The following is a 23,351-nucleotide window of genomic DNA, read 5'->3' on the forward strand; positions in this document are numbered from 1 at the left end:
TCTATAAGTATGACTCGAGCCCGAAGTCATTTGTATATAGAGTTTTGATTTTCGAAATTACTCGAGTGAGAAAATGCTTTAATCAATATTAACTGCAACAAACAAAAAAAAATTGACAAATAGAAAAAAAGGAGAAAACATAGATAAATTATGGAAGATGCATTTTAAGGGGGCAACATATATATGCTTCTCATTCCCCACTAGTTCTTTTATAAAATACACTGCATTTCTTTTTCTTTTTTTCTTTCTGAATGACTCGACAGAGAAGGGGAAAGAAAATCAAGAGCCAGGGTGATTTAGACCTCTGCACGGAGACGAGCATTTTGACGACTCCTTGCCACTCTGCAAGAGCACGTCCTGATTGATCGATGCCAGCTGTGATAAATTCTGCAATTTAATTTTTATAGACAAGTCCGTATCAGTTAAATATACGTCGACGAAAGAATACACTGCAGAAGAAAAAATAATCAGCTTGATGAGAATACTGGGATTTGAAATGGTGCAATTGAACTGGTTTAAAGTGTTGAAGTGATATTACAAGAATTTGAATAATGATGAGTATGTTATAAAAGGAATAGAATGGCTAGTATATTAGTAGAGACTACTGCACACTAGCAGCCAGCTAGCAACATGTACATTTTATCTGCGCACAAGGCGAAGTAATTCTTAATGCGAGTTGAAAGATTTTTAGAAGAATTAATGCCAAACATGGACATAGAAAAACGGAAGGTGATCAGTCTTTGAACGTAAAAGTGAAAAGTAAGTGTATGACCAAAGAAAACAAATTTAACTTCAGAACTGCAATGTGAAAAGGGACCTTGCCACACATACCTTGAAAGAGAAATTTATCAACGAAAGATCAATAGGTGAAGAATCAAACTCGGCAAGATCACCACATTCATCCATCTTCTGAAACGAGAAAGAAAATCAGAATGCCTTCATATGGCAATAATGACAAACGCAATGTAAATATTTCCATGAAATGGGATCATCTTCACAGTTTTGAATGTCGTAATGTATCTCAACTATACAGCTTCAATTTCTCGTAAAGCAAGAAAGAAAGTGAAATATTCATGTGATGGTTTTCTTAAATACTATGTTGTGCCTCCACTCAGCATGAATGTTCTCACCATTGCTAATGAATTATAGCGAACTATGAGCAAGAAAACTTACTTCTGGTCCAGAATTTATGTGCAACTCTGAACTATGAGAATCTGAACTAACAGAAGCTTCGTCAACTTCCATTCCAGCTGAATTATATCGGGATACAAAATAGCTTGTGTCATCAATACTCTCAGGTTGTGGTACAAATGCAGCCTACATAAACATTTACCACAAATTGACATTCAGCACATAGTTGCCAAATCGGGTTTTGGCACAGTGGCGTCATATGACAATTAAGAACTTTGCTACGAAAGAATGAACAATGTGACGCACGTGATTTGCAATGTGCAATAAAACTGTCAAGTTATAGCATAATGATCTCGCACCTTTTGTAAGGTAAGATTGTCCCAATCCACTCCCGAGAAAAAGGAATGTGCTTTTACCTGGGTCGAAATATAAAGGAGAAATACAGTTCAGATGGTAATAGTAAATCTTCAGATTACACAAGTGAGTAGCTAAATTGAAATAAGTGTATGTCACCTCTGACGCTCCTTTTGCTCCTAGGCGCCCATCTGGATCGTGAACAAGAAGCCTGTGCCAAATTCGATATAATTCAGCTAATGCACACCAAAAAGACAAAATAGAAAAGACGATAAGGGTCGACTAATTTACACAAGAGAGATGATTAACAACAACAGGGTTGAGGTATTTTTAAATTCGCAAAGCATCAAAGAGCTAGAATTTATTATCTCTTTCAAAGGTGATTGACGACTATGGGACTCGATTGATTGTAACATTAAACTATCTTCTTAGTTTTTTAAATTGTTCTTGCTAGCATAAGAATTATATGGATCTGCAGTGAAATTATTCTGGATAACCGTTATTTACATTGGAATTGTCCTATGCTATAAGCACACTAGTCATTTGACAATCATTGACTCACAGTGCGAACATCGTTATATCTTTTTCTTGTTGATCATTTTGAATATTACAAACCTGTCAATCAGATTTTGGGTGTCATAAGACATTTCAGTAGGAACGGATGGCCACGGAATTTTTCTGTTAAGAATGTTGTCAAAAATGTTCTGTCAAACCAAGAAAAGGCAAAATGTTAGGGACTTTTTTTTTTGGATTAATAAATAAAAGAACAAGGTGATCTAATCATCACAAAGAACATCAGAACTGTCTCTTAACCACATAGTAACAAGTTAACATTTCATCAATCATAGGGAAGCACTTAAGTGTGTCAAACAAGGCATAAAGTGCCTGAACTAACTTTAGAATAGTCGATATCAACCATTTTCTATAAACTCCGGACCAAAAGTACTTAAGAATAGTCGATATCAACCATTGTCTAGCTTTTTTTAAATGTAAAACAGGTTAAAAGAGTCCAAACCGTCACGGCCTGAACAGAGGTAGGACTGAGTTCTCAAAAACCTTGGCAGGGAAAATCATTTAGAAACACCCCAGCAAGATATAGAGCTACATATCTAAGTAGCTGATACCCATAGGACCAACAATCAGAAATTACCAAAGACAGTATAATTATATCAAAAGCTAACCTAGCATGAGATGTATATATCAAGTATTTCAATTTTTTTAAGGCAACTCCTGCGCTTAGAAATTTCTAAATCAGGGTTTCCCCTCCCACTCTTATGCCCCATGCAGAACAGGTTACAGAAAGTTGTTATGTGATACAATTATTTGTAGCAAATAGTTTATCTTTGAGATCTAAATTTTATCAAATTACCTCCGGATGTTCTGCATTGAATGGAGGGACTCCAGTTATAAATTCAAATAAGATTATCCCCACGGACCACCAATCTGCAGCATAACCTACAGGTGCATCCAGAAGGCTGTAATCAATATGTCTTGTTTCCCCAGCATTTTGGTAGATTTCGAATATGGAAAAGAATTAGAGAATGAGAAGAGTGTTTAACACGCATTGAAAATAAACTACATAAATGCCTAACCATGCTCTGATCCAAGAAGAATTTCAGGTGCCAAGTAGTCTGGGGTACCAACAGCTGACCGGTGACTGTCCGCTGTATCAGTATTGAGCTGACCATTTGTATCTAAAAAGTAATTTTTTTGTGTCTCTTGGGTGGACAGCTCAGTGGTGCAATTCATCAGGCCAATTTTTGACAATCCAAAGTCGGTAAGCTGATAAAGTTACGCAAGACTTGTTAGTAACTCATGATCATAATGAAAACCTTCTAACAGATAAATGGATGGACATGTCTTTTGTGCCAACTATACAACCTTACAACTAATATTCTAATTATTTTTTTTATCAGGGTAGACCAAATAAATATGGCATAACTTTAGCATTTACAAGATTCTTGGTGTGTCAGAAGATTGTATCACCTCTTTGTCCTTTCATAACCAACTTCTCTAAGAAACCCACAGTGAAATTCCGGCTTCTATGTTTGGAAAGACTTCCAAGGGCCATCACCATTTTGTTTTGGGAGTTGAGGTGTTTTCGGAAAATGATTCTAAAAATAAGTAATGTTTATTTGTGTATTGAGTTGTACATTGAGAGAGAGCCAATTTTAATGTAGAGGTCAAATCATATTTTGGAAGAAATATGTTTGTATTTTAGTTGACACATTTTCTACTATGGCAAGTCAAATGATCTGTGGACACACGTTTTAAGAGTTCCCAATTCTTAAAAAGTTAATTGAAAAACTGAACAAACACATGTTTTGGAAATGATAAAAGCGAAAACGATTTGGGAAGCATAATAAACATAGTCATATCCTCAGCTAAAATAAATTTACCACAAGAAGCCAAAAAAAAAACTATGCGGGACTCTCCTGACATAACTTCTATTTGCCTTTTGAACCATAAAAGAATCCTTAATCAGCAAAGAAGAACATATTCAATGTGGAAAATACCTTAATATGCCCATCATGGGCAATTAATATGTTGTCTGGTTTCAGATCACGATGTATTATTCCAAGAGAATGAAGGTATTCCAATGCAAGTACCTGCAGGATGCCGAACTATACTTACAAACTGCTAACAGAAAATAAAGAGCTTATTTGCAGATATAATTTGAAAATTTTACCAATTCAGCAATGTAGGTACGAGCAACAGCTTCCTCAAGGCAACCGACCTTTTTTAGCAGAGAAAATAAATCTCCACCGTTGAGATATTCCATGACCAAATAGAGGTTGTCTGTACTGGTAAATGAGTAAAAAAATCGAACCTGTGAAGCAAATATCACAGTCTACGTTAATACATGATCAAGCATGATAAAACTCACATGTTTTCTAGTTTGACAACAGAAGTTACTTTCAACTGATTTATTTGATAGGATAGTCGTTTCGGTTGTTGAATAACTTTCATAACATAGTTGGTATAGACAAAGAATTTACTCAACTTGCAGATTCCAAAATAATGTTGGTTTTGGTGAATTAAATTAGTAAAGTAAATTACCACAAAAGGGTTCCGAACAGCGATTAATATATTGCGCTCGGCTAATATCCGATCGATATCATTCTTCCTTAACATATCCAATTTCTTGAGTACCTGCACTTCCAGCAGATCATATCATCTCTAAATTGAACATTAGAGGTAAGAGGTAACTTCGTACAAAAGCCAGAAAATGAAAACTTGAGATCAAGTATTATAAGGCAATATTTGAATGAGATTGTTATGGTCTGTATAATAATCGACATGGACCCTTAAGGTGATTTAGAAGTACTCCTTTTCACCATAATTACATAGGACAGAAAAAGGTGCACGACACTAGAAAAAAATATCTACAACCCTGGAACTGTATAGTGAGCTCTAAAGAGTACTGTCCAGAGAGTGTTAACAGCTACATGCTATTTTTATACAAGGAGGAAGTAAACACTGGCTATTAGATGAAAATTAAAAGATATCTTCAGTTCATATTTAACATCCATGCCAAGTATAGTACTATTTGAGACGTAATATGAATCATTCGTGCATCTATAATTACAAGTACAAATAGCCGAAAAATCTATGTTCAGCAGCTTTTAAGTCATTTCAACAACAGAAATCTGTCTGACATTCCTACATATTCATATGTAACCGACAACAAATTAGGGTCACAGACATATAAAATTGTAATTGTAAGATATCCCTTCTCCCTCTTGGCTTCCAAAATGTGTAAAGGTTAATATAATTTTACCAGATCCTAGAATATATAACAGGAGCTTAAACACTCTAACACATACCTTAATCGCAAACAGATCCCCTGTAGCTCGTTTTCTAGCAAGAAAGACTTTCCCATAGGCTCCTCTGCTGATTGGTTTGATAATGTCAAAGTCATCAATGCTTGTACGTTCTTTATGTGCAGGATGTGAAGGAGTTGATGTCGTGCTACTCTGAGATGCACTGTCCAGCAAGGATCTGGCGCTTTCTGGACATCCAATATCATCAATTTTATCCACTTGATCGCAAGCAAGTATATATTTCTCTCTGCACATCAATGGAAGAATGTTGATTGCTTTACTAAAGAATCATTACGCAATTATGTACCTTTTCTTGTCCTTTTAAACAATTACCTCAGGAGGCTACCAATTCGACCACCGAAGGTATCCACTAGTAGTGCTTTATACTTGCTATGTTGCAAAATCTCTTGCAGGTCATGCAAACAAGCAAGTAACAACTCATGGGAACCTTCTTCTAAAAGATCAGTCCCTGCCACGCAGCGGGCAATATCAGCCAGGTCATTGATCTGCAAATCAAATTCAAAGAATAACACTTTGTAAATTAACTTTTTAATGCTATGCAAATAAAATGCACAGTCAAATTTGTATATTTCTGCATGTTAAAACTCATAAAGGAAGGGAATGATCATCACATGCAATTCTAATTTGCTAATGAAGTAGCATAAAAGCCAATAATCCCTTAGAAAAATATAGAAATCATAAGATGCACCATGAATCCAATAAGGCTGGTCAAGGATCCTTCCACATCACTCAATAGCATAGCAGCACAGTGTTCTGCTCGGAAAAGGTTAAATGAGATCAACATCGTCTAATCCAGTTTAAGTCAGCTTTGAGAGGATTGTCTACACTTGGAACCTATGTTGGATCCAAAGCCTCGCCCCTTTATTTGGAGCTGGAGTTTTTCAAGGTTAGTACAATGTATTCTTGGATGAGGTTCCCTAATAAATCAGAATTTATACCCTTATTATTAGTTTCATGAAGTACCACTCAAAGATCATGTGTACATACATCAAAGAGTCATAATAACTTCTTACAGTCTGGGCCCATGGTTAACCAAAATTGCCACAACATAATTCAAAACTCTCTCCCATTTCTGAAGTGCTAATATCTATGCTTATCTACATGACACTAACTATGGTTTCTCGTAAGCAGTCATGAAGATTAACTCTTAGAACTGATGAGGTTGACATTCAAAATACTAGGAGTTCAACTTCTATATTTTATGCCTTATGTTTCCTTTCATCTTTCTATATCTACATACACTATATCTAAATTGGTGGTCCAATGTAGATCATACTTAATGGAAACTCTTCACTTCATCTTATTCTGTGAAATATTTATCATTAATACCCTGGTAAATTCAACCATAAAATAGGATTTCATATAAAAATCAATTCGATGTGATCATTTACTTGTTTCGATGTAACTACATGAAAGGGTCGAGGAAGTCAAACCTGTTGTATGTCTTCTTGATCAGATAAATTATTTTGATCTAACCAAAAGATGTCGAAATTTCCTGCACGAGGACTATTTGTGGATGATGTTGATGTCATGCTTCCATTAGAGGTGGATGGTGAGCCATATTGGTTTACTTTTGTTAGCAAATGACTTTTCAAGTTCATCAAGTTTGCAAGAGGGGAATCTTCAATGCATGCAGTATCCATCTCATGGAGATCCTCCAGCATTCCATCCATCCCCTTACTCCTCCACTCACTACATTTAGGTGAACAACTTTCTGTAGTTAGTGTAGAATCAGTGGTCCGTACCCTCAAAATTTCAGGGTTTACGTAAGTTTCATGACTGCTTGAACTGAGCAACTCTAACAGGTGTTCCAGTAACTCTGCAAGTTTAAGGAGACTTTCATTCACATCTAAATGTTTTGAAACACATTTATCTGCAAAAGCACATATATAAGAATGTGGCTCCAAATGAACAGCAGGAACTTGTTCTTCACATATCCGACAAATTACTAAAGTAGAATCATCCAAATAGTTCTCTTTATCCCCGTTCATAGATTCCATCTGAAATATGTCATCAATTATATGAAACTGCTTGCTATCTAAAAGATCGGTAGATGCATTTTGAGATCTTGTTTGCTCAATAGACATGTGTCTCGTTCTGATTCCAGTGTGCTGCTCGTGAGCAGACTCCTTAGACCTGCTTTCAGTTGCCCGAGAAGGAGCACCTCTATGATCTTTACCCTGCAACTTTTGCTTGACATCTCCTTTTTGCTTCTTAGTATAACCTGCATCAGAATCTCCAAACCCCTTTTTCACAACCCAATTCATGTCCACTGAAGGAATCCTTTGTAAACATTCTCTGAACTTGTCGATTGATTGCTCATTCACAATCCCACTGTCCTTCTCAAAATGCAGCAATCTTGTGCACCGAGTCAATATGAATAGGACTCGTGTGAATAATAATTTCAGCAGTCCAGCCTCACATGTCTGTCTCTTCACTGTCAAATCTTGGACGATTGTTTCACATTTCCTGCGGAAGTCTAGAGAAGTCATGTCAATACAGTGTTGAGCAAGATCAAAAAGTCCCTCTGCCATCTTGCATTCATTTGGTGTTAGGGAATCATCGTTCTGCAAAACTTGCAGCATGTCCCGCGAAAAAGAACCAAGCTCTATGTCCACAACTTCTTTTGCAGCATCGAACTTCAAACGAAGCGACCCCAAGAGCTCCTAAATGGCATGTTATAGGTTAATGCCACTGTTTATCGATATAAACAAGAACATGAAAAATAAACTCGAACTGATTTTGAGAGAAGATTCTTAAATGTAGCAACTTGAAACACCAAGCAACAAGATTTAATTCAACAAAAAACTAATAGAACAACCAAAAATTTGTGCAATAAATCAGTTATACCTTCAAATCATTATAACTGTGAGCCCTGTGATGATCAGATTGGATACCACCTTTCGGACCCAGTTCATGTGAAAAACTTTTTACACATTTCGGCACTTTATATGTAGGTGAATTTTTTGTTGAATCTACAGATGAATTCTTTCCCATCCTGCGCAATTTTCTTCCGCAGTCCTCCTCCTTGCCAGGCCTGTTGAGCTCCAAGGCACTAGACTGTCATATTACTTGCATGAGTTCAATACCATCTAGAAAGGGTAGAGAACAAGCATTTTAATACAAACAACTGAGATTCGCTAAAGAAGTCTCACCTGTGTACAGGGGAAATCTTCTAATGATTGATCAGAATCCTTAAAAAGGGATGAAGTTAACCACCGAGCTATCTTCCTCCCTTTGCGAAATCCTGCCTCATAAGCAATTTTAGAAAAATTGTTAATACCATTTTCTTTGTAACAGATGAAGAATTATTAATAGGATATCCTAATAGATTTTACCAAATTGCTAGATGAAAAGATATGGGTATAGAGCTATATGTTTGCGTGTGTGTGTGTGTGTGTGTGCGCGCAGTCGTAGAGAGAGAGAGAGAGAGTGATAGAGAGCGTGTTAAAGGGTCAGTTTCTGCACCGATTGATCCTCCAGTCTTTAAAGTTAACTTCTCGACAATTCTCAGTAAATTCAGAAGCTTAAAATACGGAATGGGATTTTGAACCTTTCTTGCATTCGAATAAAATATCCTATGCCATGAAGTCTCATTAAATGTGAATCTAAAAGGAAGATATCTGTTTATACAAACATGGTTTCTGCTAGAAATGTTAAAAGGGTTGGATGTGCAAAGAGGTTCAGTGCGAGAAAAACGTTCTCATGAACATTTCTGTTCATTTTGTGTTTTCCATCTTTTTTTTTTTCTTTTTTTTTTTTTTTTTTTGTGGAGAGGGTGATGAAAAAGCAATTCAATCCGGAGAAAGGCCAGATTCATAAAAGGCAAAGTAATTAAATGCCAAGTAAAATTCTGAGATCACTCAGTCGCGAGGCTTACTTCACATACTTCTTCTACCCACCGATCAGTAGGACGACAACCCTATTATTACCTACGCTATCTTCTTGCATGCTGTTGACACGTATATAACCCACTCCAAAATACCCAAACTCCAAAATTCATTGAATCACTGAGAGAATTTATATAATCCACAGAAGTAAGAAAAGATGAGTAAAAACACTCCACCATCAATATCTCAAAATCAAGAAACGGTGATTTTCCAGCACATCCGAGTTCTAATGCTAATAATCATAAATTATTAGTCAAGGTTATTTATTGCCATGAATCCACAAGAGAACCACACCTTAATGAACAATTCCTATTGCAATTCCAATTAAATAACTTAAACACCAGATTATCTACCCTTTTTTTCCTATGTCGCCGTTATCACGAGTCCTCGAACTATACAGATCACCTGCCAAACAGGGAGAACTAGATAAGATTGTTGGGCTGATTTCCTGAATTTAAATTCCTCAACAACCATTCGAGCTTAAACCGTTGATCAACTACATATACTCCTAATATTTTACTGACAAAGCAAAAACAGCATGATTATCCCATCCCAAAAGGCCAAAATTAAGGATTAAAAGGCAAATTCCAAATAAAACATGCCAATAAGTCTGAAAATAAAACATGTGGAATTAAAATAAAATATAATTTTCCCATACAGGTGAAAAAAAATCCAAACCTTCTTTAGAATGCCCGAATTTCGCATGTCCTTTATTGGGAGCCTTGAATTTCTGCTTCATATGAGTTCCCGAAATCGAATACCCCTCGTTAAACTGATCGGCGTCTTCAGCTCCCGAATTCCCATCAGCCGGTCGAGTCTTGATCCGGTTCAACCCGGACGGAATCCCGACGCCGGAAAAGAACGCGGAGGCGCCGCCGTTTCGACTCGGTTCCGCCATTTCTGACCTCCGCCAGTAATACACACACACACACACACGAGCTGCTCCCTTCAATCAGCTGCGCTTTTTGGCAGACCGTATAGCGAAACGAAAGCACATCAAAAAAACGCGCAACGAAAACAGCTGATTCTTCGACGCAACGACGAAGAAGAAGAAGAGTGGATGAAGGTGTTTGAAAAAAGAAAAAAAATTGGGAGTGCGCGGAAAAAGAAAACAGGGGAATTGGGTTTTTTCTCTACAGTTGGTGTTTTTGCTTTATGAGTTCAAACTTTCAAACAAGTCCGTTAGGGTAAAACGCAATAATTAATTAGTGATAAAACAGTGGTTATGGAGTAATTAGGTAGCACTGTAGGAAGGGATGATTTTATTTATTTATTTGTTTATTTTAACTTTTTTTATTATTTATTTTTTAATTGATTTGTAAAAACATGTTTTTTATTTTTTCTGGATTTATGCTGCGTGGTGATAGGAGACTACTTCAAAATAACGACAGCCATATAAATTTTATTTAGTTTACTATTTGATGAAAGTCGAAACAATAATTATTGAAATCATATATGACTTGAGAGGAAGAAAGAAAATAAGAAAACCTCAAACCCTAAACTCGAAAAGTCGAAAATTCGAAACTCAAAACTCGAAATCCGAAAATTCAAAAATTGAAGGTCAAGTGATTTATATGGGTAAATTTGGCACAATAATTTAAAAATACATAAAAAGAACTAAGCTTAAATGATAATTAGAAATTGAAACCTATTTTTTTTTTTAATCAAAATTAAAATTAGGGTTCGTCCTTACCTCTAATTATATAACCTAGTGAGGGATATTATCTGATTTTCTTTTTCTTCTATTTATTAAAAATAATATTGTTGTGGATAATTAATCCATCAATCAATTAATTGTCATAAAATGGTTTTTATAATTTAATCATGTACTATTATACTAGTAATTCACCCGTGCGATGCACGGGATCAATTTTTTTTTTAAAATTATTTTGGATAAAATAAAACGAACGAAAACTTTGAACAATTGACATACATTTAAATAATATAAAAAAAAAATGTTTTATTGAATCAAAATATACATTTGTTTGTAATTTACCTTCATATTCGCTGAAAATCTTTTTGTGAACGCAACATTGATCGTAAAGTTAGTTATATCGCCCGATTCTGAATTGATAAATATCTTTATCTGAAATCTACTTTTAACTCTGGACATTGCGGCGTACAATTGCCCATGCCACCCTAATATTGACACTAATACTAAAACCAACATTGATAATACTACTACTACTAATACTAAAACCAACATTGATAATACTAATACCAATACTGAAAATAAAAATGAAAAAAGGAAAAAAAAACTAAAACCTAATTTCAACATATATTAAAAAAATGCTACAAAGAATTACTATTCAGCAGTTTTAACAAAAGAGTTACTCAAATGCTACAAAGAGAATTGAAAAAATAAATCAAATTATTTTTTTTTAAACATATATTAAGAAAAATGGCAAAGGTGAATCAACCACCGTAGTAGTAATGTGATGATGATGCAAAAAAAATTCAAATCTCATCTCGGTATTTGCAAAACAGTAAAAAAAATGATAAAACAATAATTAAAAAGTAATGAAGCGAACTAAGACAAAGGAGTACAAAAAAATAAGTCAACGCGTAAAAAAAAAAATCACTTTTTATATCATACATTGAATTAACATTCCCCAAGTGTGAGACGATCCTATTAGTTTCTCGACCTCGATCATTTATCTGCAAGGGTGAAACATGATCAAATCTTCATCAAAATAACACCTTTTTAAAGTATATGGTCAAGTAAAATACATAATACGGGAAATAACAAAGTAACGAATGTAGAATAAAGAAAAAAATAACATTACACGAATAAACAAATATAAAACGGAACGGATATGAAAGTGAAGGCGTCGGATGCCCATTTTATAGCTCGAGTGGAAATTATATATAAGGAAAATAATATTATAATTAATGCAAGATTGCTGTAAAGGAAGGAAGGAATTTGAATTTCAAAAATAGATAAATTTATTTGTTATGTTATCCCATGTATTATGTGGTTAATGGTAAATAAAATTCAAAGATTTTCTTTAACTATACCAATATAAATAGATATAATTGTTTGATATCTTGGCTGGTAATTTAAAATAAATGAAAATGAGAAATGACCATATTTACTCGGAGAAAAAAAAAGAGAGAGAGAAATGGATATATGGTTTCCTTATTGGTAAGATTTGAATGATCATTTGTATAATTAAGCAGAGTTGGATTAATAGAGCTGAATTAATGGTAATACTACTAATTTCCAAAAATGATGTGGAATGTAAATGAAATGTATTGATGACATGTTTTTTGCTATTTTTCCCACCAATCAAATTGACAAATGGGATGAAATTCGGGATATATAACATAATAAAATTGACAAATGTCAATAAATTGATAGTAAAATTCATCTTTTATATATTATATAAATATATATTAGAAAAATGTGGGGCAAAAATGGAAATAAAAAATGAAAATAAAATCAAATACAAAAGAGTGATAAATCGAGTTTTATTTACAAAATAGTGAAAATAAATAAATAAATATAATACAATTTATTGAAATAAAAGCATAAAAAATAACATAAAATCAGAAATTTGTAAAAATGTAAAGTTAATCAAATTTGGTGGAAGTATCTATATAAATTATGTAATAAAATGTGTAATATATTGAGCATTAAAATATATGGAAAAAACAAAGAAGATTCGGTTTTGTGGAGATGATAATTAAATTAAATGGAATATATAATACAAAAGGCAAGTAAACCAAAATAAAAGAAAGTAAATAAAAGTAGGATCAAATTTGAAGATGTAAAAACTTCAATTGTCTATTCCCATTTATATATTATATAGATATAGATATAGATAATCAATTTTAAATTGAAATCTGAAAATAAAAAAAATTCAAAATATAATAATGTATTCCGAAAAAATTCAATTTCAGATTAAAATAATCGATTTTAATTTGAAATCTGAAAAATTAAAAAAATTCAAAATATAATAATGTATTCATACAATCGTCGTCTTAATATAATAATGTATTAATAAAAAAAAAATTTTATACTAATACTATTACTATTAATCAAAGTCTTATTATTTCTTCGTTACACTAAGTACCGAGTATTAGTTGCTAGGAATTACCACATGACTAAACATCTTTTCCACTATGTTTAAGATTCGTTTAACATTAGCATTACTTGTTTTTTAATGATGTTTTTCAATGATATTTGATTCGTAGTCTATAAATTTCTCTTTCAAAACTAATATTTTTTTAGTATGCTACTCATCCTCATATATTCTCGATATGCTATACTTCAACTTACATTGTTTTGATTAAGGTTTATAAATATATACTTATTTTCTGCTATTACCTACAAATATTCCTTCCATCCCTGTATATCAAGATGTTTGTGTTCAAAAAAATCACTAAAACCCCATAATAAAGATTAAAAGAGTGCCAGATATGTTATTGCAATTATTTAGTATCTCCCTCGCATTAAAGAGGAAAAACGTGATATCCATCACTGTTTTGGCCAACTTTTTTGCAAATCGTTTTTATAAATATATAATATATAGATGTAGATATATATTGGGTTAAATACAAAAAAACCCATGAACTATGGACTTTGTATCATTTACCCCCTGTACTACACATAAATACAAAATCCCCTTGTTGTTATATTTTTTTTGCAAAATCTGACGAATATACCCCAACTAAGCCTATAAATAAAAGGTTTGTTTGATCCATTTTCCATTATATTTTTTGACATTTTTTTATCAATTTTACTTGGAAAATTTTGATATTTTTATTTTTTTCATCAAAACATTTAATTACTTAGATTTTTTTTTTCTGAACAAAACATTTTATTTTTGTCATTTTGAATTTCTTCTTTTTTTCTTTAATGTCTTCCGGTAGTTCAAATTCACAACAATAATATGATTGTAAAGATGTTTAAACTACCGGAAGAAATTTAAGAAAAAAAATGAAGAAACTCAAAATGACAAAAATAAAAGGTTTTATTCCAAAAATTAAAAAAATCTAAGAATTAGATGTTTTGGAGAAAAAAATATAAATACCAAAAATTTGCACGTATATATGATTAAAAATGGTAAAATATATAGTAAAAAAGGCTCAAGTAAATATATATATATATATATATATATATATATATATATATATATATATATATATATATATATATATATATGCTTGAGTAGGGGTATTTTCGTTATATTTTGGGGACAAAATTAATGTGAGGGGTTTCTTTTATTTATATGTAATACAGATGGTATATGATACAAAGTCCATAGTATAAGAGTGTTTTTGTATTTAACACTATATATATTATATATATATATATATATATATATATATATATATATATATATATATATATATATATATATATATATATAATGATTTATATTGCTTTATGGAATCTTCATACATAAAGGACTTGAACATAACATTACACAACTTAACGAACGATCATTAAGATTGCAATATACATCTTGATTTCCTTCATAATATATAAATTTTGCTTTAATTTGGTTTGATTAGTTAATTCTTAATGTATTGAAACATTGTTTTAAATAATATCACATTAATCATTTAACGTAAATTCGAAATTGTGGAGTGTAATTCATATATATATATATATATATATATATATATATATATATATATATATATATTGAGAGGATAAAGGAAAACTATTTAAGAAATTGGAAAAGGGGGCTAGAGAAAATGGTACTGAAAATAGATAATAAGAGAAAATGAAAGAAATTAGAGAGAATAGATACGTGAGATGAAAAAAGAAGAAATATATGGGAAAATGGAGAATATAGAGATAAGAGAATTATGAAAGTATCGAGAGAGAAGATACATAATTTAGTTTAGCAAAGAGAAATGAAGATTGCGGAATGAAATTTTTGTTTGAATTAATTAATTCCTATAAGGGGTAGAATAGAGAATTGAGAATAACTCGTTGTTTACGGTATAACCTAATTTTGAAATATACTTACGAAATTTTATTTAAAAAAGCGTGTATAAATAATTTAAGACGAAGCGTTGTTATGGAAAACAACATTACAAAAATCTACTAAAATGAAAGTTACATCACGGAAGAGGAAATAAAATCAAGAAAAAACAAAATCTTCATTTTTCTTGCTTAATTTCTTCAACAATTTTGTGGATGAGGTTTCGACATTAAGAACAATGTATGAAAAATCCAATCTCCACTCTTAGAAGGAGGAGAGCGAAAAGTTAGGCAACAATTCCCAATATTGTTATTAGTTCAGATAATGATAGCAAATCCTGCACTATAATTTTAACGAAAGAAATTTGTTGCTGCAATCAGATGTTAAAGTGGAGTTATATGTTAACATAAAAGATTAAGTTACTGTGAATAAATCAATTTTCGATGATAATACACAAACATCTGTATAAAAGACAATGATTGTTATAATCATGTACAACGTAACCAAAATTTATAATATATGATTACAAAAGTACGAAATATGCATAATAAATTAATAAAAGTCCAACCGAAATCATGAAGTGATAGAATGGCCTATACCATTCAATTGATCGTCCGAAAGTACTTGTCTTTACAATTATCGGCACTCATATCTGCAAAACATAAACAAAGCCAATAATTGTTAGAATGATATGTATGCAAAAATAATTATTAGGTGTGCATAATTAATTAAAAAACATATCTTAAATTTAATTGTATAATAATGGACATGAAAGATACAAAAAAAAAAAAAAAAAAAAAAAAAAAAGATCAAACTTGTATCCTGTGCTACATAATTTGAAGTGATGGATATCCATATTTTTACCCCATATTTATATTGGTGGAAAATAATGTAAAAAGGTAAAAATCAAACAAATATTAGGAAACTTAGTATTAATTATCGGTCTAAACGATTTTTTCGAATTTCCCTAATAACAAATATATATTACTAATGAAAAAATAAAATAAAGTTATCATTTATAAGGCAGGATAGACGAATATGATTTATGATTTTATGCCATAAATGATATTTCTTATGAGTTTAAATATTTTTGAATAACAATTAATCATTAATAATATAAATTTACTATTTATTAACATTTAAAAATTACGATTAAATAGCTGAATTGTACACAAAATAATTAAAATCATTATATGAAAATAACAAAAGATGTCAATAATGAAAAACAAAACCTCAATACAAAATGACGAAAGAACTAATGCATAATAAAAATAAAATGATGGTGAAGTAAAGTCAATATGTGGTGGGTTTATATACTTGTCTAGGAAAAAAAAAAAGAATCAATTAAATATGATAATAATATCAAAAACATTAAATGCAATAAAAGGATGATATATTTTTTATAGAGAAGAAATATTGCAGATATATATTCTAGGAATATATATCATACATGTAAAGAAGTGAATATTATTATACTATAAAACACATCTTTTAGTATATATTCTTACCATTCCAATATTTACCATCCTAATTAAAAATATATTATGGAGATTCTGAATTATTTGAAAAAATCTAAACTCATGTTTTTTTTAATAAAAAAAATATAAATTTATAAATATTTTATTACACACGTTTTTTTCAATAAAAAATATAAATCTTAATAATATATTGACACGGATATAATTTAAATAAAAAAAATTAAATATCTAATTCTATAAATATAAAATATTTCAAGGAATTAATACTATATATATATATATATATATATATATATATATATATATATATATATATATATATATATATATATATATATATATATATATAATATAAAAAAATTGAATATTCAAACATTAAAAATTGAGTGTTATGGTTTTTCTTAAAAATATAGGCGGAAAATATACGCAATTTTTAAATTATTATTAACAAAAATATTATATATTTATTAAACAGTACAATATAAAAATAAAACATTTTTGTCAATAATTTTTATTATTGAATGGATATTCGAATATTCCAAAATATCGAAAATTAAAAAAAAAAAAAAAGATACAAACGTATTCCTTTATTTTGATATTTGAATATTAAAAAAATATTTTTTTCTGAAAATTATTTGAATATTCTTAAAAAATTGAGTATCATGAATTTTTTCAATAAATGTATTTTGAAATACTGAAAATTTAAAAATATATTTATTAAATACTTCAATTAAAAACTAAAATATTTTTTATTATTATTTTTAATGGAATGGATATTCGAATATTCTAAAATATTGAAAATTAAAAAAAAAACATATTCCTTTATTTTAATATTTTAGTATTTAAAAAAAAAAATTTATGAAAATTATTTGAATATTCGTAAAACAATTGAGTTTCATGAATTTATTTGAATAAATATATTTTGAAATACTGAAAATATAAATAGGATTTTTTTTTTTTTTCGAATTTGTAAAATATTATCTTTGGAAATAATATATATACATGTGGTAATTATTAAATGATTGTGTAAATGTAAAATAGGAAAAAACTTAAAAACATCCATAAATAAAAATGCCACCTAATCAATTGCAGAATCCACCTAATCAATTGAACTCCAACTAAGCAATTTTGACAAATGACATCATCATTTGCCACATGTCAATCATTGAGGGCATAGATTCTCTTTTTATATTATATATAGATTAATACATGGAATGTGTATATAAGCGGTGTAATTTTCACCAATAAAATATTATTTTGCAACCAACTATTTATAATTGGATATTTAGGTTTTGTTTAAAGTATGTAGGATGTTAAAATAGTATCAACTAGATACACCAAGCAATAATTTAGTACTTACTCTACCTATATGTTTTAAGGTGTGTATTAAAAAAATTAAATCAAATCAAATTCAAGTGTGAGACTTTGTTAATAGTGGACTTGTGACTTTTTCCTTGGTAGGCATTGGTAGTGACATAAATTCCAAATTGATTGTAGGCAAATAATGGAAGAGTATTATCTATATATAAAAATACAATTAGAACTTTATAAATTAATACAGTTGGAACGAGGAAAATTCTATTAATTCAGCAGAATATTAATTTATCGAGTTAATAATTTAGCACGTTATTCCCGAGTTCGCTTATGAGATGTTACACCTAGTAAAATGTATTATGTGATTTTAAACCGTAGATCTACGTAGATAACTACACACTAAGCACACATACACTTGGGTGTGTGTGTGTGTTATTATGTGTAGATTAATTGTGTAAAACTATATTAGGTGTAGGTTCTACAAAACCCCGAGTTATGACTGAAAGAAATTATTATTCAAGTGATTTTATTAATTTGTCGAGGTTCTACAACAGTATAAACTCAATAAATTAATAATTCGCATAAATAATAATTTATTTCGGTGCTAAAAATTTATTGAATTATTAGTTCGATAATTTAATATTTTGCTAAATAATAGAATTATGTTAATTCCGAATTATTAATTTATATAGAAATTTGACTATATATATAATTTGTATTTAATTTGAGTACAATACTGACACGCTGACTCACATCACATACCACTTGTTGTTGATAGTTTCTCAAATTCTTAACAAGTTGATGCCTACTGTATATTGAAATAATATTGTGTTAATTAATTTAATATTCATACAAAATAAACAATATTATGATGAATTAAAAAGTATTACAAGTTGCCTTTATATAGTTTAGCTTCTTCCTTCTATCTTCACTTGCTTTTTTGGAGCTCTAGACGCAAACATGCTCTTCGTAAGGTCTACCGTATTGCCTTGACTTTTGGCTTGCGAATGTGACGAAGATCGCTTCAGAATCTCGAGCAACGAAGTTTTCGATATTTTTTCGCTAGCACCATTTCTCGTTTGGCTTCTGATTTTGGATTGCGAGCTACTGTATTTAGCGGTAGTAGGGTTCTTGGTCGGGTGATTTTCTCTTAAAACCTGCGTATTAAGAGAAAATATGATATTATGAATGAAAGTTTTAGTCGAAGAATGAATAGTACGCTAATGCAATCGAAGAACACTTACTGTATCTGAAGAATCCTCTGATATTGAAATGGAACTTCGGCTATTACTGTCGTCCCGTCCAAAAATAAACGATCGAACTGATCTCACTTGCTTGTGAGATGATGGAATTGAATGGTTCGATACTCGTCCGAGGAAAGATGACTGTAGTGACAAAAACGATAATAAGAAACTAATGTACATTACTCGTTTGTATTTCGAGTGTGTGTGTATGTATAGTTTACCTTTGAAGAGGTGTCGCCGTTTCCCACTTTAAGCACCGAGTCGAAGAATGCTGCAAATCGTAACTAACAGATGAGTGACGAAATAATAAAGGGACGTATGTAAATTGCACTCTAAGAGAAAAATATCTTACACAATGCTTTCGGTTTTCTCTTATTTTCAGAGACGATGTTCAGCTTCTTGATAAGACCAAACAATTCCTTTGAATTTTCGTCGTCAGCTGGCGACACTATCGTAGCCTGTTCTTCCTGCTCAAAGTTAATAAACATTTAGCAACAAAAAAAAATAAAAAATAAATAAATTAAAACAATATCACCATATTAAATAATTTAAATAAAGAATCTCACTCTTCTGATGAGTAGACGCTGCGCATGCCTCCTAAGTGTGTCATCGTCATCATCCGATAAATAAGCATCTTCTTTTTCAGAAAACAGCTGTAGAATTATCTGCTTGGCCTTTTTAATATTTACTCGACCAGAATTCTGCGGCAGAGATTCTTCTTCTTTGGCTTCATCGTCAAATTCTTCATCCTCCTCGTCGGTTTCAGGTTCTTTATCTGGCAAAAATGATTCTCTAATTCCCAAACCACGTTTTAGTCTCTGCATAAGATTATCTGTTCCAGCTGCATCTTGTTGCTCAAGCCACTTTTGATGAAGTTCATTGCGCCTGTCTTTATCATCGGGTCTTTCTTCATACCCAGTTGCTATCATATCATTAAGTTCTTCGAAATCGTCAATATCTTCAGTTTCTTCATTTTCTTGAAAACGACTTAGGTCATTGTCACTGTCATCTTCTTCTTCGGCTTCCTCGTCGATGAATTTTTTCATAGGATCGCCATTTGGAGATAAGTTAACATCAGTGATTCTACCGGGACGAGGGTTAACATTCTCTTTGTCATTATCCTCCTCTTCATCTGAAGAACTGGAAATTGAACGCCTCGGTTATTTAACATTGAGAAACAAAGGCCAGTTCTTAGAAAGTAAATACGAGCATCATAGTAATTGAGCTGATCGATAAAAGATGGTAAATAAAAAGGGTAACAAAACAAGCATGAGACAATAAGAGCTAATTAGATGCGACAATTGTGGAGAAAATTAGACAATTATTTTACCAATCACAGGACTCCGGAACATGCAAAAAGTAAAGAGAAGTCGCAAACACACTAACCTGTCGTCATCCACAAGAGCTGAATCGAACTTCAAGTTCATAGAAGGTAAAGATGGAGCAAAATCTTCTTCCGAATCACTATTTAGTTGGTCATCGTTCTGTGTAGCTGTAGCGACGTTTGGTTCTGAGTCATCAAAAAGATCCTGTATATAAAACTTGATAAGCATTTTAAACATTTCGAAACCATAACACCAGCAGATATCACAAGCTAATTCAAACAAAATAATTTTGAAGGAAACCTGAGTATCATTTGCTGGTGCTCGAAATGCAGGTGTAGGGTCTTCATTTCCTGACTGCAGCATAGTGATAGGAAAAAAAAAGGTTACTTATTCAGCAATAATGTAATCCAAGTGGAAGATATTTCTCCTAAGAGTCAGATAATTCCCAAAATTCATTTTATTATTCCCTGCAATATCAAAGTACTTTTCTAACTCGAACCAGAGAACAAGTAGAGCACCCTACGATCAATCTTGAAATATAAGAATCTAGACGAAGGAAACATAACAAGATTATACAGAACACAAACCACTTGATTTTGATCATTCTCGTTAACTGTCTGTTTATCAGAATCGTAGTGTTCATCCACATTGGGAGAAGCGACTCCGTCCAGTGAAGGAGCAACTATCTCCTTTTCCAAAACTATTTCCACATTGTCTTCTTCCGGCTCTTCGTTAGCGTAATCAAGGTTCATCAGTCTGTCTGTTGAAAAACTGCTTCCTTCATAACTGTAACTCCTTTCCTTTGCCATCGTATTTCTGCCACCGAACAAAATCAATATAAGCTCACGATACCTCTGCAAAATCATCAATCATTTATGGATGTAAACACAGACACAACAGAAGATAGCCAGTTTACCCACTTTTTCGAGATTTCAAGCTTTCGCTTCCGGATCTTCGCCAGGACTGATGATATAGGTTTCTGCACCACGGGTATTGGTTTAAAAGAAGCGTCTCTTGTTTCTAATCAGCAAAATGTCAACCAAAAAACCACTTTCAGAAACGATCAAGAAAGCCGCAGATTTAAAAAAACATCAACAAACTCGGGAAATTTAAAAATGTAAAAAGGAGAAACCTCTTAATAGTCTCTGAGATTCAGCATGAAGCTCCTTCAGGTAAGCTTGTCTTTCCTGTAAATCGCAAAAATCAACAGATCAAAATTCAATTGAACTTTACTTTCTCTAACCGTATTAAAACAAAAATAAATTATGAATATCAAATCGAAAGAAGAAAAACAACAGATTATGATACCTTCTCCTCTCTCCTTTTATTAGAAACTCGCGGTTTGGTCTTCGATTCATCACCATTGCCACTCTTCAATTTCTTCTTCTTCTTCTTGTCTTCTGTTTCCTTAACCGAATTGTCTTCGCCTATCTTCACATTCTCCGTTTCCAGATCCAGACCCTTGCTTTCGTCCACAATCGATATTCCGTTTGCACCAACTCCATCAGCCACATCAGCATCGAACTCCAAAACCCTCTTAGTTTTCCTAACCTCTTCTCCGAACGAAAAATCCATTTCATCCACACTCTCCGTTGCATTCTCAGCATCAGCGCCTTGTGAAAGTGATTCCGGAGATAAAATCAACTCTTGAGATGAATTCGAGTCGTCCAGATCTGGGATTTTCGAACCATTCTCCAAAGCTTCTAGTTTCGCGAAATCAACTTCGGGAAACAAAAGGGGATCGTCCACTGACTCGGGCAACGGATCCTTCGAGGGTTTCGAATCGGATTTCTTCAAACGCTTGAACCGCCGGTTGTGGACTTCCGGCGAAAGCTCCTTCGGTGGTGAGAATGACTGATAATCGTCGTCGCTATCCATAACGGCGGATCTTCGCTGCCTGATCGGAATCCGAGGAGAAAACTATTGGATCGATATTAGATGTGGATCTGAATTCTGGAATGAGTTTATCAAATTGCGGTCTGAAAGACACTTTGGGGGTAGGGTTTTAGGCGGCAAATGGTTCAAATTTTGAGGAAATAGCGCAATGTTTAACCGCGAAAAGTTTTCATCCATTTTTACGAACAATTTTTTAGGTTGGTTGCATTTTAACCCCTTATTATTAGTGTAATTCATTCTGTTGCCCCTGAAATTGTTGTTCTTTGAAATTACAAATAGGTCCCTTAAGATATAATAGATGCCGTTTGATGTTTATTTTTATTTTCTCCAAATCTTCTCTTAATATGTAAATTGTAAATTATATGCAATAAAAATATTAATGGAGTATCTATATAATTTTGTTATTTTCATATAGTTTTTTGAAGACAACTCCAACAAGTTCATAGGATTCATCACTCCAACACATTCTAGATTTAATCTTGGATATACGACACTATTAAATAGATTTCGAATCACTCGAGGTAGGGAGTAGTTTGACAGTTATCGAGTTAGAGAGTTGACACGAAGTAGTGTATATCGCATACGGAGTTGATTGACTGGAGTAGGGCATCAACTTCAAAAATCACCGTCATACATATTATGGAAAGTGACGGGCTTGATCCGACGTTTACTCTCTAAAGTTTTGATTAGAACATTCTAATTAGCAATCAGATAATTTATATTTGGAGCTTACGAGGTCGTAAACCGTAAAAATCCGATACGAAGCATGTCTCTGCGCAAAGTGCTAGTTGGGCTCGAGCCCGTCAAAAACCCATTTGACAATTGCTACAAGAAATTACGAATCGGCATTCTTGAAGAACCAAAAGTAAGGGTGGGAAGTTGAAAGTTGAAACCTATTGGCTTCTTTCGACTTTCGAGAGCTAATTGGGTCCGGG

General features: G+C 31.9%; 2 protein-coding genes across 4 annotated transcripts; both read right to left on the reverse strand.

The window, feature by feature from the left end:
- Positions 1 to 120: 120 nt before the first annotated feature.
- On the reverse strand, positions 121 to 10,453 carry LOC105966318 (Protein kinase superfamily protein). Of its 3 annotated transcripts, none has more exons than XM_088815616.1 (17): positions 9,899 to 10,453; positions 8,486 to 8,577; positions 8,181 to 8,390; positions 6,764 to 7,996; positions 5,643 to 5,815; positions 5,313 to 5,556; positions 4,546 to 4,638; positions 4,175 to 4,315; positions 4,002 to 4,094; positions 3,078 to 3,267; positions 2,855 to 2,940; positions 2,101 to 2,189; positions 1,645 to 1,696; positions 1,491 to 1,547; positions 1,174 to 1,317; positions 832 to 906; positions 121 to 387 (listed from the first exon to the last, which is right to left on the reverse strand). In XM_088815616.1, exons 1-17 carry the CDS (start codon positions 10,116 to 10,118, stop codon positions 280 to 282), a joined length of 3,300 nt encoding a protein of 1,099 aa, XP_088671742.1. In that variant the 5' UTR covers positions 10,119 to 10,453; the 3' UTR covers positions 121 to 279. The 3 variants fall into 3 exon arrangements, with proteins under 3 accessions (XP_088671742.1, XP_088671741.1, XP_088671743.1); XM_088815615.1 differs by having other exon boundaries at positions 832 to 909; XM_088815617.1 differs by lacking the exon at positions 9,899 to 10,453 and adding an exon at positions 9,574 to 9,620 and having other exon boundaries at positions 832 to 909.
- An 8,311-nt stretch (positions 10,454 to 18,764) lies between these two features.
- On the reverse strand, positions 18,765 to 22,566 carry LOC105965850 (DNA ligase-like protein). The gene is made up of 11 exons (XM_012990400.2): positions 21,829 to 22,566; positions 21,653 to 21,707; positions 21,441 to 21,540; positions 21,108 to 21,336; positions 20,821 to 20,874; positions 20,582 to 20,724; positions 19,762 to 20,335; positions 19,548 to 19,662; positions 19,417 to 19,466; positions 19,196 to 19,336; positions 18,765 to 19,108 (listed from the first exon to the last, which is right to left on the reverse strand). The coding sequence occupies exons 1-11, from the start codon at positions 22,396 to 22,398 to the stop codon at positions 18,860 to 18,862; spliced, it is 2,280 nt and encodes a 759-aa protein (XP_012845854.2). The 5' UTR covers positions 22,399 to 22,566; the 3' UTR covers positions 18,765 to 18,859.
- Positions 22,567 to 23,351: the final 785 nt, after the last annotated feature.

This window comes from Erythranthe guttata, chromosome 3, assembly GCF_056151865.1.
Source record: "Erythranthe guttata isolate IM_541 chromosome 3, IM_541, whole genome shotgun sequence".
Classification (NCBI taxonomy): Eukaryota; Viridiplantae; Streptophyta; class Magnoliopsida; order Lamiales; family Phrymaceae; genus Erythranthe; species Erythranthe guttata.